Source organism: Stegostoma tigrinum, chromosome 11 (assembly GCF_030684315.1).
Source record: "Stegostoma tigrinum isolate sSteTig4 chromosome 11, sSteTig4.hap1, whole genome shotgun sequence".
Classification (NCBI taxonomy): domain Eukaryota; kingdom Metazoa; phylum Chordata; class Chondrichthyes; order Orectolobiformes; family Stegostomatidae; genus Stegostoma; species Stegostoma tigrinum.
Genome location: NC_081364.1, coordinates 60,372,880 through 60,387,404, shown reverse-complemented (window position 1 = coordinate 60,387,404; position 14,525 = coordinate 60,372,880). Strand labels below are relative to the sequence as shown.

General features: G+C 42.0%; 1 protein-coding gene across 2 annotated transcripts in view; it reads left to right on the top strand.

Moving 5' to 3' along the window:
* Positions 1 to 14,525, top strand: part of LOC125460306 (cullin-associated NEDD8-dissociated protein 1-like) — a 46,863-nt gene that overhangs the window by 16,162 nt on the left and 16,176 nt on the right. For both annotated transcript variants that reach the window (XM_048547637.2, XM_048547638.2), the window contains exons 5-9: positions 5,171 to 5,427; positions 7,332 to 7,437; positions 9,946 to 10,094; positions 10,894 to 11,186; positions 12,588 to 12,729. In XM_048547637.2, the coding sequence (XP_048403594.2) occupies positions 5,171 to 5,427; positions 7,332 to 7,437; positions 9,946 to 10,094; positions 10,894 to 11,186; positions 12,588 to 12,729 (947 nt within the window). The remainder of the gene's footprint in view (positions 1 to 5,170; positions 5,428 to 7,331; positions 7,438 to 9,945; positions 10,095 to 10,893; positions 11,187 to 12,587; positions 12,730 to 14,525) is intronic.

Below are 14,525 nucleotides of genomic sequence, written 5' to 3'. Positions count from 1 at the left end.
TCTCGCATGTAGCACAAGGGTAGTATTATTCCAAGTAATTTATTCTGTGGTATAAACAGTGATAGTATTATTTTGAGATTCTAGGGCTAAATTCTCCATTTGTCAATATTAAACAGCTTCACATTATAAAACATCAATTGTATTCATTCTGATGGCAGTAGAGAGGAGCAGTGTTGGTGAACATCAGATAACAGATGTAAAGGATGAACCACTTGGGGTGAGATGAGTTGCGATCAAAGGTTGAGATTTGATACCATCAGATGCAGCTGTTATGCCTGGGATTTAAATAGGTTCTCGGCGGTAGGTGGGCAGTGGAGTAGGACTGGTCGGCTGAGTCTTGACATTGTCTATTGCTTTTCATTCTCACCTGAGAAACAATGCCAGATAAGCAACAAGACAGAGGGTGGATGGTATCCTTTGATTCAAGAACCTTGCAGCCAGCACCTGAAAAAAAAATCAGTATTCATTTTTGCAAAGTCCCTCACAGAGCCATAATTATGTTTTTGTGCCGTAGTCAGCCACTATTTAAGCTGTTTCCAGTCAGATTTCTGATAGCAGAAAAAGACAGCTTTTATTTGCACAGAAAAGCTTCCCAAATATTTTACAGAAGTGATCCACCCAAAAGCATCAGCAGTGAGCCAAAGGAGGAGGCACTAGAACAAGTGGCCAAAAGTTTTGTTAAAGTGATAAGTTTTAAGATAAATCTCTGAGGAAGTGGAGAAACAGAGCTTTGGTGTGAAGGTGAAGGCAAAGTTTGGAGTTTAGGAAGGTTTGGGTTCAGTCAGGAGTGAAAATGAACAATTTAATCAAGGTGGAAGGAGGCAGTGTTGGGGATGAGCATCTGAAGTTGCATGCTCAGGTTGGCCAAATAGGATGCCAGAATTGCAAACAAACTGTTAATCCTTAGATCATGTTCGGGGTGGCAACAAAATTTGTTGTGAGGCCCAATGCGATGGCTTTTTGCCTTTTTTTGCCCGTTTAGTTGGTGGAAATATCTGCTTTTCTGATGCTGAATGTTATGTAAGTGTTACAATGTGAATTATCCCACTTCTCTGCATTTCTGACATTCGAACAGACCTCTTCAGGGGCACAGCTAAAAGTATGGCACCAGCCTGTGCATGCATGATTTGTATTTTTAATCAACCTATTCAGATGTATCACAATGCCCACCTTTGGAGCAGTTGGGATTTGAACCTGGTCTCTGGACTCAAGAGGAGGGACACTGTCAGTAAGCCACAAGAATCCTCCTCGCTGCATGCTCGTGTATTGTTTGTAAAGTAGGTTATAACAGCTGGTCCCCATACAGATATCAACCATAACAGGAGATCACAAGGACACTGCTCTGGGGCCCACTGGCCCACGTTATTTGAGTCTGCAGGAGAGCATATCCTGCAATCTGCTTAATAGCAAATGCTTCATTGGTATTGTATTCACACCATCTCGTGGGGACATGGTGGGTGTTGCTGAAATTTGTACAGGATTCTTGCTCTGCCTATAACTGCAAATACTGTGTCTGGGGACTCCATGATTCATCAAACAGGCCTGATGATTTCTAAGACATGCTTTCAGAAGATTTTGATGTTACAGCAGGGACAGTGTTTGTGTAAGAGCATGGCCATTTGACCCTAGTTCTGCTGAGAAAAGGTAGAATTCTGGTATATTTCTGCTGAGTAAAGTCTGTGTAGTGAAGGATGCTGGAGCCACCCTCTCATTTTGCTGCAGGTGATTGTCATGTGGGTCAGTAGTAGAGCTTCCTTCTAATCTTCCCCTGAGAATCAGTGACCTGGTCACTCTCCCAGGAGAGATGCATGTTTTCCATATTGGCGGGTGCTAGAGAAAATGGCATTGATTGGAGAAAAATGATGGTAACTGCAGGGCAGCTCTTATTTTCAGAAATTGAGCCTCTCGCAAGTTTACCTTGAAGTTAGTGACAGCATCTCCTAATGACACTAGGTTTTATCAGCTGATTGGCTCACTGTGCCTCTTTTAGTACGTCAACAGGCAAACCACTCGGTCTGTGGGAATTTGTCAAACAGATCAGGTAGGAGTTTCAGGTTCCCTTCCCAGAAGGACATTGTTGGACCATTTGATTAGATTAGATTCCCTACGGTGTGGAAACAGGCCCTTCGGCCCAACAAGGCCACACTGCCCCTTGAAGCACCCCACCCAGAACCATCCCTCTATAACCCACACACCCCTGAACACTACAGGAAATTTAGCATGGCCAATCCACCCTAGCCTGCACATCTTTTTGACTTGTGGGAGGAAACCGGAGCACCCGGTGGAAACCCACGTAGACACAGGGAGGATGTGCAAACTCCACACAGACAGTCGCCGAGGCCGGAATTGAATCCGGGTCTCTGGCGCTGTGAGGCTGCAGCCACAGAGACCAAAAACCCAATTTGGGCTTTTAACAGTCGGCATCAGCTAAGCTCAGTGTGGGTGTCTGTCGCTGATTATCTACTTAGTTTTAACACATTAAAAGCCACTTGGTGTAAAGCAAATGCATGACTGGCTGATTGAGTGGGGATGCACAAGTCCATTCCCTTTATTCCTCAACCAGTTAGACTACTATTTTTTACACTTGTAGCTCTTACCTACACCTTGCCAAACACGCACCTGTAGCTGATTTCCCTCCAAAGTTTGTTGCCTGCTCCTGCCACTATTCCTCTGCATATATCAGGACTTCCGAAAGTTGATATTGGAATTCGTGTGCTTGTGAACTGAAATTTTGGGGTTACAAGCTGAGGCAGTAATAGCCACTGTGGTGTTCTGACCAAGTTAGAACATCTGTGCAGCTCTCCTGTGGGCTTAGTTCTCACTGAGGGGTTGACAGTTTTGATGCCTCAAAATCAGGTCAGACAAGTAAACCATTTGGGAAGCACTGCACTGTATTTCATGAGAATACCAAAAGAAAGACTTCATTTGCTGAGCTTGAGAACATCTCAATGTGCTTGGCAGTCAATAAATCAGAGGCTTTGCATAAAGTCCCACATAAAAAGACTGTAAGCTACGGTAGAAACCCATGGGATTGAGGGCAAAAAACCTGACCTGGATAGGAAATTGAGTGAGTGGCAGGAAATAGTTGGAATAACGTGTAAGTACTCGGATTGGCGGGACATGACTAGTGGCGTCCCACAGGTATCTGTGTTGGGGTGTCAGTTATTCAGAATATTCATTAGCAACATGGATAATGGTAATAGAAGTCAAGTATTTATATTTGCTGCCAACTCAAATTTAGGAAGCGTTCTAGACAGTGTTGATGGCAGCATAACAACATTACCATAGGATGTTGAGAGATTAGGTGAATGGGTGAAGCTGTAATAGATGAATTTTGATATAAAGCAAGAAAGGTTATCCATGTTGGACCACAAAAGGATGCATCCAGATTTTTGTTTTTTTGGAGGACTCAAAGTTAAATACACTAGATGCCCAATGAGGATTTGCAGGTTCAGGTCTTTAAAATGCCACAGACAGGTACAGAACATAGTCAAGAAATTTAATGGAATGCTAGGCTTCATATCTAAAGGGCTGGAGTATTGGGATGTAGACATTAAGCTGCAGTTGTACAAAACCCTAGTTAGACCCCACTTAGAGTACTGTGAGCAGATATGGCACTACACCTTAGGAAGGATGATCAGCCCTTGAGGGAGTTCAACACAGGCTTATAAGGGTGATACCTGAATTTCAGGTATAAAGTTATGAAGAGGGATTAGACAAATTAGGTCTGTTTTCTGTAGAATTTTGAAGGCTAAGGAGTGATCTGATCGAGATCTTCAGGATATTAACAGGGAATGACAGGATGGATAAAGATAAACTGTTCTAACCATAGGGCATAGCCTGAGAATTAGGGTCAGACATTCAAGAGAGATGCTAGAAAGCAGTTCCACACACGAGTGGATATTATGAACTATCTTCTCAAACAGTGGTCAATGCTAATCAATTGTTAAATTTAAATCTGAGAGCATTTTTTGTTAAGCAAGGGTATGAAAGGAAATGAGTCAAAGGTAGGCATGTGGAATTAGGCCACACGTCAGCAGTGATCTTGTTGAATAGAGGAGCAGGCTTGAGGGGCTGAATGGTCTACTGATCTTATGTTGCATTGACGTGTAATACTGAAAATCTGATGGCCAATTTGCACATAGCAAAGGTATACGAATGTGTAGGAGACTAGTGATTGTTTTGGTCACAGTCGAGAGTACGTATTGATTCGGATAGAGGCAGTGTCTTTTTTTCTGCACAATATGTTTCACCTGCACTGGAGTGAACTTGTCTGCTTGTCAGAATAGTGCCATGGTGTCCCTTACGTTCAGAATGAATGCAGACCGGGTCTTGGCATAATATCTCATCCAAAAGATGGTAGCTTTGATTGTGCCTCACTGCTCAGTACTTTACTAGAATGACAGGCTATGTAGTACACTCAAGTTTCTGGAGTGGGGCTGAAACCACAATGTCTGACTGAGGTGACCAGTAACAGCTGACGACACGGCTTGTTGTCTTTGAAATGTTATGGAGGTAGGGTGAGCCAAGCATACACATACGCAGAAAGCAGTATATTAAAACTCCAGATATTGAATTAACTTTCCATCAAAGCTACAGAAGGGAGGCTAAGTGGAAGAAAGGAAATGTTGAACGGGAAGGGCTGGTGAAAGTTGGACAACAAGTTGTTATTTCAAATGCATTGCCTGAAAGGATGCTTCAAGCTGATTTAAATGCTTTCTTTTTTGGAAAGGGGGGATGAAGTTGCACTGCTGTAGTGAAAGTGTAGGAGAGTCGGACTAATCGGATAACTGTTTCAATAAGTTGGCGCAGGTGCACAGGCCAAGTGGCTTTGAGTGTGAAAATATGGAAATATAAACCGGTTCAGAAAACTCTAGAATGATTACCTATTCAAGATAATACTGACCTTTCGTAATTAGGATCTGGCAGGGCTGATATCAATGGACAGTTTCTTTCTGCCAATTTAAAGCAGTTTGGCACACGGTACGACTGGCATCCTGAAGGTGTTCCTAAGCTGGTTGGTGAGGAAGATGGAAATGTCAAACTTTGGATTCATTCTTTCTGTAGGTATAGCAGAGGGAACTTATTTAAATAGATGTGCTGACTGAGGTGGTTATCCTGATCACTCTGGTGATTCTGCATTCTGAATGTCTCATGTTTCCCATTGTAGGTTGGGTGGGACTCTGATCACGTTTCACTCCTCGATCCTGACTTGCCTGCTGCCTCAGCTGTCCAGCCCAAGGTTGGCTGTTCGCAAGAGAGCAATTATTGCTCTGGGGCATCTGGTCATGAGCTGCAGCACGTGTCTCTTCTCTGAACTAATGGATCACCTACTGGTCGAACTGTCAAAGAATGAATCCACGTCTATGACCAGGACATACATCCAATGCGCCGGTGCCATCAGCCGACAGGCAGGGCACAGAGTTGGTGAGGAACTAGCTTTAAATCTTTTGTCAGTTATTTCAGTAAATTGAAGAACCTGATGAGCCTCTTCCCTGTAGTTTGAGTCTTAAGGATGAAAACAAAATAGTGGTTGCATTCCTGCCAGCCACAGTGATTTCATACTGTAAATATGGGTTGGTGTGTGAATATGGCTTTGAGGTAGATGATATGAACCGTGATCTAAAATGGCAGAGAGGAATCACGGGGCTGAATGCCCTATTCCTGCTCCTATGATGCTATATTTCCTAAGTGCTACCCAAATGGACAGAATGATATATTTTGGATTGACTTAACTGAAAGTTTGCTGAAATAGTGGAGAGCAAGCTTTACATTTGCTCATAGGCATTGTTCCTAAAATAGAATACTGCAGATGCTGGAAATCTGAAATAAAACTATAAAATGGTAGATGTACCCAGGAAATTAAGTGGCTTCTGTGGAGGGAGAAGCAGAGTTGATGACTCAGGTTGGCATCTTGCTGTATGGAATGAAGCATTAATTCTATTCCTCACTGCACAAATGCTGCCTGACAGGGTATCTTCTGCATATTTTGTTTATATTTTATGTGCTTCCATTGAGGCTGTTTGATGGGGGGTAGGGGAAAGAAAAGAGTAGAAGGGGGTTTATTGTGCATCACACCTGTACCTTATCTGACCTGGAACTGTTTGAGACAGTGTAGAGATGATTTTTCTGTTGTACTGCCCTGGGAGTAACTGTTGGGACAATTTTAAGAGAGCCGTACTCTGCTTCTTACCCCTTGCTGCCTCTAAGAATGTAAGAACATGAGTAAACCGTTCGATCATTCCATTAGATCGTGGCTGATCTGTATCTTGATTCTATCTACCTGTAATTTGTTTGCCTAACAAAAATGTGTACATCTTGATTTTTAAAATTTTTAATTGACTTCAACAGCATTTTCGGAAAGTATTGTATGTGGCTGTTGCTGATTGGCCTAGAATTTATTGCCAATTCCTAGTTTCCTTTAAAACTGACGATGAGCTGCCACCTTGAACCACTGCAGTCTGTTTGGTCAGGTGCACCCACAGTACCATTAGGAAAGGAGTTCCAGGATTTTGACCTGGGCTCTCTGCATTGGAAGGGAAGTTGGATGGATGTGGCCTGGAGTGATGAGGCAAGAGTGTAGGACATAGCTTGGGATGGAGTGGAACAGGACACTCATGCTGAATGAAAGGGATGAGCTCCTGAGCCATCTCCTTGCATGCAAGGAGCTGCTGTAAATAAAGTGGTCTAACTGTTGAGTTAAATGCTAGACCTATTAACCCAACTTTCCACTCTGACAAACCGATGTGACACTATGACTGTGGGTTTCCCATAGAGCTCCATTGATGTAAACTGCAACTCCTGCATTTGATGCAAGCCGATGATTGGAAAATTGTAGGGTTTTTTTAATTGATTTATGGGATGTGGGCATCACTGGCTGGCCAGCATTTATTGCCCGTCCCTAGTTGCCCTTGAGAAAGTGGTGGTGAGCTGCCTCCTTGAACTGCTGCAGTCCACCGGCTGTGGGTTGACCCACAATGCTCTTAGGGAGGGAATTCCAGGATATTGACCCAGCGACAATGAAGGAACAGTGATATATTTCCAAGTCAGGATGGTGAGTGGCTTGGTTCTGCCATGGCCGTTGATGGTTGCAAATGTCTCAATATTTACTGCTATTGGAACCTCATCCAGGCCAATAGAGCTCTTGAGTAATGAGAGTTGTGAATCAAAATTCTTTTTGATTATGGATGGGAATAGTCATGATGTTTGTATCCCCCAAGGATGACCTGTGTGGAAATAGCAGGCTCTCTTTCCTCCTTCTCCCCTCCCCCCCCCATATTTCAGGTTGACCTCTACTGATCTCTAACAGAAAATCCTGTGTTGTCTTTCAGGAGAACATTTAGAGAAGATTATTCCACTCGTTGTAAAATACTGCAATGTGGATGATGATGAGCTGCGGGAGTACTGCTTCCAGGCATTTGAATCCTTTGTGAGAAGGTATGCTACTATGTGTTAATTACTAGGCTTCCATTCCCTTCCTTCTCCTTTCTTGTAATCCCTCTGGATTAATGTATTTGGTTCTGCCAAATGTTCTTAAGTCAGTGTTCCGTAATTGAGCACCTTGAAGCAATCCTAAATTTGGTTTCTAAGTTCTCACTTGCTTCCTTCTGCACCTTTCCTCCTTCTGTTCCAAACCCTACTGGATGAGGGGAGGGGGATTATGTGCTACCAGTCTGACTGGGACCTGTATTGGCACAGGATTTCAATGAATGCCAGCAGTCGATCACCACTGAAACATTGTTTTACGACTTAAGGTTGGGTGCTTCACCATTTAGCATTTTAGTGCAGCATCGCAGTCATTCTGAGATAGTTCAGTGTTCATTTATTTGTTTTTCTGTATGCAACCCCAGTCTTTGCTGCCAAGGATTACATTGAATCATAGAATCCCTACAGGGCAGAAGCAGGACGTTCAGCCCATTGAGTCCACACCAACCCTGGGAAAAGCAGCTTGCCCAGACCCTGTCCCTGTAACCTTGCATTTCCCATGGCTAATTCACCCAATCTGCACATCTTTGGACTGTAGGAGAAAGCTGGAGCACCTGGAGGAAACCCACTCAGACACGGGAAGAATGTGCAAACTCTACATACACAGTTGCCTGAGGGTAAAATAGAACCCAGTTTCCTGGTGCTGTGAGGCAGCTGTGCGAACCATTGAGCCACCATACCTCCCTTGATGACAATTCTACGAACATTTATTGGCAAAATTCTACATTTAATTCTACTGCTTTGTTTCGTCTCTCTGATACTTGTAGGAGCTTGTATTGTACCACTCAGTCCCCTGCACTTGTTCCATCAATATCCCATTCCACACTGCTGCTTGTCTCCATTTGGCAAGGTTCCACTCTCATGACATCTTGGATTGCACAGTGAATAAGAAGTATAATTCAACTGCTGCTCTACTTCTTTTCCCTCCCGAACCAAAAAACATTTTAAAAGCGTAGGCAGAAGAAACAATCCCAATTTATTTGATAGTGGGGAAATTGACAAGGAAATCTCTTACATGAGAGGTGGGGAAGTGGGTGTGAAGAAATGTATTTGGGTAACTCTCTGCATATTTAAGTAGATTTCTCTGGGATGGCAGTACTGTGAGCTATTATCTGCACAGCTTAAGTGGCTTTTCTTGATATTTTTGAAGAGTACCTTGCAGCTTGTGGCTTGTGACATTGCCAGGCCCAGTGGGTGCAGGCAAATCTGTGTACATGAAAAATCGTCTCATTTCCAGTGATCCTGTGCTTTCCCTGTATATTGTCCCAGGAAATTCAATTATCCTGTATGTTCATTGTAAATCTTCATCCATTCAACACTTAATGAAGCTTGGAATTCCCATCACTGCCTGTATACAGCTGTGAGAAGGTGCGGTGCTCATTGTTATACATTTTCTTGCTTTGAGGATGAGGTGTCGGACCAGGTACAATTCACAAATTTGCTGATGTCAGATTTGGAAAAATTGTCTTTCTTTGTTAGAATTGTACTGGTTAAGGGCAAGTTATTTGAATTGTTTAAAATCTCATTAAAGATAACAATAGAAGCAAACAGTTTTTGCTTCATATAATTTGAAGTGGCATGGCCAGTTAGTCATAGTACATTAAATGCAAGAAATACATACAGAAGGTAAAATTTCTTCAAACAGTAATTTTGACTTTGGGTAGATGCGTAAAACAGGTGATATCAGCTCCATATTTTGCATTCTCTTGATTTCCAGTTTCAGCCTAAGAGAGATGATGCACAGTGGAAGGGTCTGAAAGAGGCAACATTTTCAAGAAGTCCCTATGTCATACTTATTTGGATAGATGATCAAAGGGTTATGGGAACAATATGCATTAGTTCTGTACATTCCAGTTGGAGGTTAAATGCTGACATCTATTGGATCAGTTAACTGGCATTTTTCTGTGTTTTCTGTGAATTCTGAACTGAGGAATTACTAACATGACATGAAATTTTGAACATATAAGCAAAAAACTATGGATGTTTGAGATCTGAAAAAAAGGAGTGCTGGAGAATCTCAGTAGGTCTGGCAGCATTTGTAGAGAGAGAAGCAATTTACCCTTAGAGTCTGATGTTTCTCCTCTTGGTAACTAGATCTTACAAATTTTGAACATTCACGATTTGCATAAATCACCTTGAGATGTGTTCCATTTAATGAGCTGTCCGGTGTCGGAGCTTGTGATCTTCTGTTTTTGGCTTGACCATCAATTCAATTTTGTTTCATCTATTTTGACTTCACATTGGTCAGTCAAAACTTGCTGTCATCAACTCAGGAGTGACTTTCAACTCTGGTGGATTCTGATTTAGGAAGCATCGAGCTTAGTATGATAAACCATCCTAGTGTCAATGAACAGTAGTTTAACCTGGGAGCATGATTAAATCTAATGCGTTGGTACACTAGTCTTATTCTTTGTACTCGACAAAAAGTAGTTTTAAAAAGTTTTTGTGTTCATTGTTAAGGTGTCCAAAGGAAATGTCCCTTCACATACCTGCTATGATTGTTCTGTGCCTCAAATATATCACATATGATCCGAATTACAACTATGATCAAGATGAGGATGATAACGACGCCATGGAAACAGACAAAACCGATGAAGAGGAGGATCAAGGTCAGTACTTTGAACTGTTGGGTGCGATCTTTATGACTTGCAGAGGGAGGTGTAAGTACAGAAGATGATTGGAAATGTGCTGCTAATGAAGGAGAAGAGAAAGGTGAAAAGGTCTGCACTAGCTGCAGAAATTAATAATATGTTTCTCCGCTGATTGACTGACTGACTGACTAGGTTTATAGAGCGAATAGCTAGAAAGGAAAGCACTAGACTTGACACCTAGTCTAAACCTAACTGGCTAATCTGGCTTTGATTGATCTAAGTGTTCCTGTCTGAGGGGAGGGAAAATAAACAATCCTAGCAGCAAACCAGCTTGAACCACACCTGTGTATAAGTGTCATGGACAGGATTGGGATTTGCTGTGATGTATCTGATTTCTTCCTAGCTGGTATGAACAAATGGCGCACTGAGATATCCAGAATTAATTGAGCCAATGATATTCGACCTCAGGAAGGAATCGGTGCCTTTTGGGGAACGGTAGTGCGTCCTTAAATTCTGCAGACATGGGCCTCCAAATTATGAGGCTATCACTATAACCACTGTACTACTCACCCAACATTATTAATAATGGATTCTAGTGTGTAACCAATAACAGGTGTTAAACTAAGTGGTGTGGTTTCATACTTTCTTTTGCTACCCTCTGCCTCTTTCTTGAACAGAGGGGATACATTTGCGGTTAACCATACATCCCCTATCTGTGCCAGTAATTATGGAAGCGTGGCATAGCAGGATGCTGTAGGAAGGGGCTTGATGGTTTTGTAGGCCGTGGGCCTCATTGTATATCTGATGCTCCTCCCAGACAGTGAAGAGGAGTACACCGATGATGATGACATGAGTTGGAAAGTTCGCCGAGCTTCTACTAAGTGTTTGGATGCCATTGTGAGCACCAGGCATGACATGCTGCAGGAATTTTACAAGACAGTCTCACCAGCCCTCATCAGTCGATTCAAGGAGCGAGAGGAGAATGTGAAGGCTGACATTTTCCATGCGTATGTCTCTCTTCTGAAGCAGACCAAACCAGTCCAGAGTTGGTTGCAGACGACAGATGCCCTGGGACAAGGGGACATGCCCCTAATGATGCTTCAGCATCAAGTGAGTATTTTCAATTTGTTGGCATTATTTTCGCTAGTTTCTCCTAGCTTCACTAGTTAGGTTTTCTATTCATGAAACATCCATGCAGGGGCAATGTGAGACTAATACCTGTACCTTATTCTTTCATCCCAACTTTGGGGTCACGGAGACCATGCAACGTGGTCTGTCCCTTGCTGACATCAAACTCAGCAGAGACTAGTTGGTCCTAAATAGTCACCAAAATGGTAATGAGTGTCTAGCAGTGATTGGCATTTGTGGTAATAACAGGTAATCCATATGTCGTACACTTGGTGAAAACGTTGGTAATAACGCGTTTTGAGAATATTTGTAGCTCAAGTTGAGATTCTGGATGTGAGTTTGCTCGCTGAGCTGGAAGGTTAGTTTTCAGACGTTGCGTCACCATTCTAGGTAACATCACCTGTGAGCCTCCGACGAAGCGCTGGTGTTATGTCCCGCTTTCTATTTATCTGTTTAGGTTTCCTTGGGTTGGTGATGTCATTTCCTGTTCTTTTTCTCAGAGGATGGCAGATTGATTTGGAGCCAATGCGTTTGTTGATGGAGTTCCGGTTGGAATGCCATGCTTCTACCTAGAAGCATGGCATTCCAACCGGAACTCCATCAACAAACGCATTGGCTCCAAATCAATCTGCCATCCTCTGAGAAAAAGAACAGGAAATGACATCACCAACCCAAGGAAACCTAAACAGATAAATAGAAAGCGGGACATAACACCAGCGCTTCGTCGGAGGCTCACTGATGATGTTGCCTAGAATGGTGACGAAACGTCTGAAAACTAACCTTCCAGCTCAGCGAGCAAACTCACATCCAGAACATTGGTAATAAGTTAAAGGTGGTAACGGAGGCAGAAATGTTTATAAAACGGTTAGCGCACACATGGAACAGATCTGGCTGAGCCGTTGGTTAACATCTATGTAATGAGAACGAGTGTTGGCAGACTAGCAATGCCATTCATATACTGTACTAATTGTTTAAGAATGAGTAACACACAAGGTTATAGTAGGCTGGAATTATTTGTATATCTTCTGGGGCAGGGTGAGCATGGGTTGTGAGGGTGTTACACAGGGAATAAGTTACATTAAGAGAATTCAGAAATAAAGAGAACAAATTTTTGGAAGTTTCCAGAATTGCAATAAATATAATTTGCATTCCCCTTGCAGCAAAACTGCTTGAAAAGTTTGTGTATCTGTATTGTTAAAGTCATGTGCCATCTTTAATTTACCTTGGAGTGATGTATGATTATGTAGTGAGAACGGTATGAATAGATGTCCTCCCTCCTACATCATTAAAACGTGAAGTTTCTGAAACGTTTTGGCTCTTACCTGTGTGTAACCCCTCTCCCTTTTCATCTTTTTTCTCCTTACATGCCCGTTTTTCATGCAGGTACCTACTATAGTGAAAGCTCTGCATAAGCAGCTTAAGGAGAAGAGCATGAAGACTCGACAAGGCTGTTTCAATCTCCTCACTGAATTGGCCAGTGTCCTACCTGGAGGCTTGTCAGAACACATACCAGCCTTAGTCCCAGGTATGCACAAGGAGTGCAGTTAATTGTGGTGGTAGAATATAGTTAATGCCTTGGGTCTAAAATAGGATTGAATGCATGTTGCTTTCTGGGGCAAGCAAAGCAAAGCAAATCACCCAGGCCATCGCTATGTGGTTGGCAGCAAATTTATACTCTATCATAACCTTTTGCCGATGGATTATGTTGGTTATTTTTGAAAGTTATTATTAAAAGATTCACAACATCCTCTTTTAAATCATTGCTAACTTGACAATTCAAGGATTAAACAAGAAATGAAGCACAGACTGAAAAACGTTATTCTGATCATCCAGTACATTCCTTACACTGGTACTGTCAAACCAGTACTTTGTAGACTTGAATCAATCCATTTAATATCCTGAGGAGTGTGTTATATAAATGCTGTAAGATTCACAAAAGAGCAGTGGAGAATACGTCCTCACATAGAAATCCTCCACAGACACCATATACAGCATATAGTTCCAGTACCACTGGAGCTGTTGTCATATCTAATTATGTTAATTTGTAACTAATCCATATGACTGTTGTATATATTCACTTGGAAATAATTTTCAGTTTGTTTTTGGAAAAAGCTAATTTTCTGTGAGTCTGTTGCAAAAAGTTGGAAAAAAATTCCTCTGTCATGAATGACTGAACACATGTAGTGTGAACCTGAGTAACGCACAGCAGTAAAACCCTGTTGTTGTCTGTGTTGAGTTAACAGCTCTCATTTGGGGAAACAGTGGAGATTCTGTCGTTAGCTTAGTCAGGAAGGGAGGCTGAAATAAACCACAAAGTTCCTGACTGGTGATACCTGCTGGGAAGTTCAAACTTATTTCTCCGAAGGTAGAAAAGAGAATAAGACAGAACTAAGGATATTTCAAACTGGGGAGACAAACGCATACAGGTAATGTCTTTGGGTTAGAAAACCAGAGGTTCAGGTGAATGTTCAAATCCTACAATAGCTGGTTGGAATTTGAAATCCCTTGACAATTTTGGAATTTAAAAAAAAATTTAGTCTCCATAATGGTGACTACAAAGCTGTCTTCAGTGCTGTAAAAATCCAGCTTGTTCACTGATGTCCTTTCACAAGCCATATGGTTCACGGGGCACATGGTGACAGGCGACATTAGCATTTGTTGTCTGTGATGATAACATACCATGAAAGCATAAAATAAAATTAGTTAGGCTCAATTTGGATCAGAGACTGAGGAAAGCTTTTAATTCTTGAAGGCAAGTGTTGGAGTAAGAGGCTTATCTTAAATTCATTGCAGTGTAAGTAGAGCTAGCAGGAACGTTGGAAGTTGACAGAGTATCAACAACCCATGTGACCTTTTCAGTCTATTCAGCTTCTAATTCAGATCATGGCTGATCTATATCTTAACGCCATCCCATCGCTTTGCTTCTACAACCTTTGATAACTTTCCTTAATGATCCATCAATTTCTATTTTCTAATTTTCAGTCGACAGATTTTGGAAAAGAGTTCCATGTTTCTTTGATGAAAAGTGTCCTTAAAGGCCTGCCTGTGTTGTTAGTCATGCCACCTTGTTTCTGATTTCCCCTATTAAAGAAATTCAGAGTGAGGTACAGTTTTCAGAGGAACAATAACTGTGGCAGTACCGATTAAGTTGTCAAAGATTACATTATAGTCAGGTGATATGAGGCTAGAAGTAAGAGATCTCTTTCTTCTACTGTGCCTAGTCTGTGCATGTGAGACTGAAATTTCATAGATTTGGGTTTTAATTGGGGGTAGACCTGTGGAGGTGTGCTTGCTTAAAAGTAGTTGAATGTTCCGTTCCAA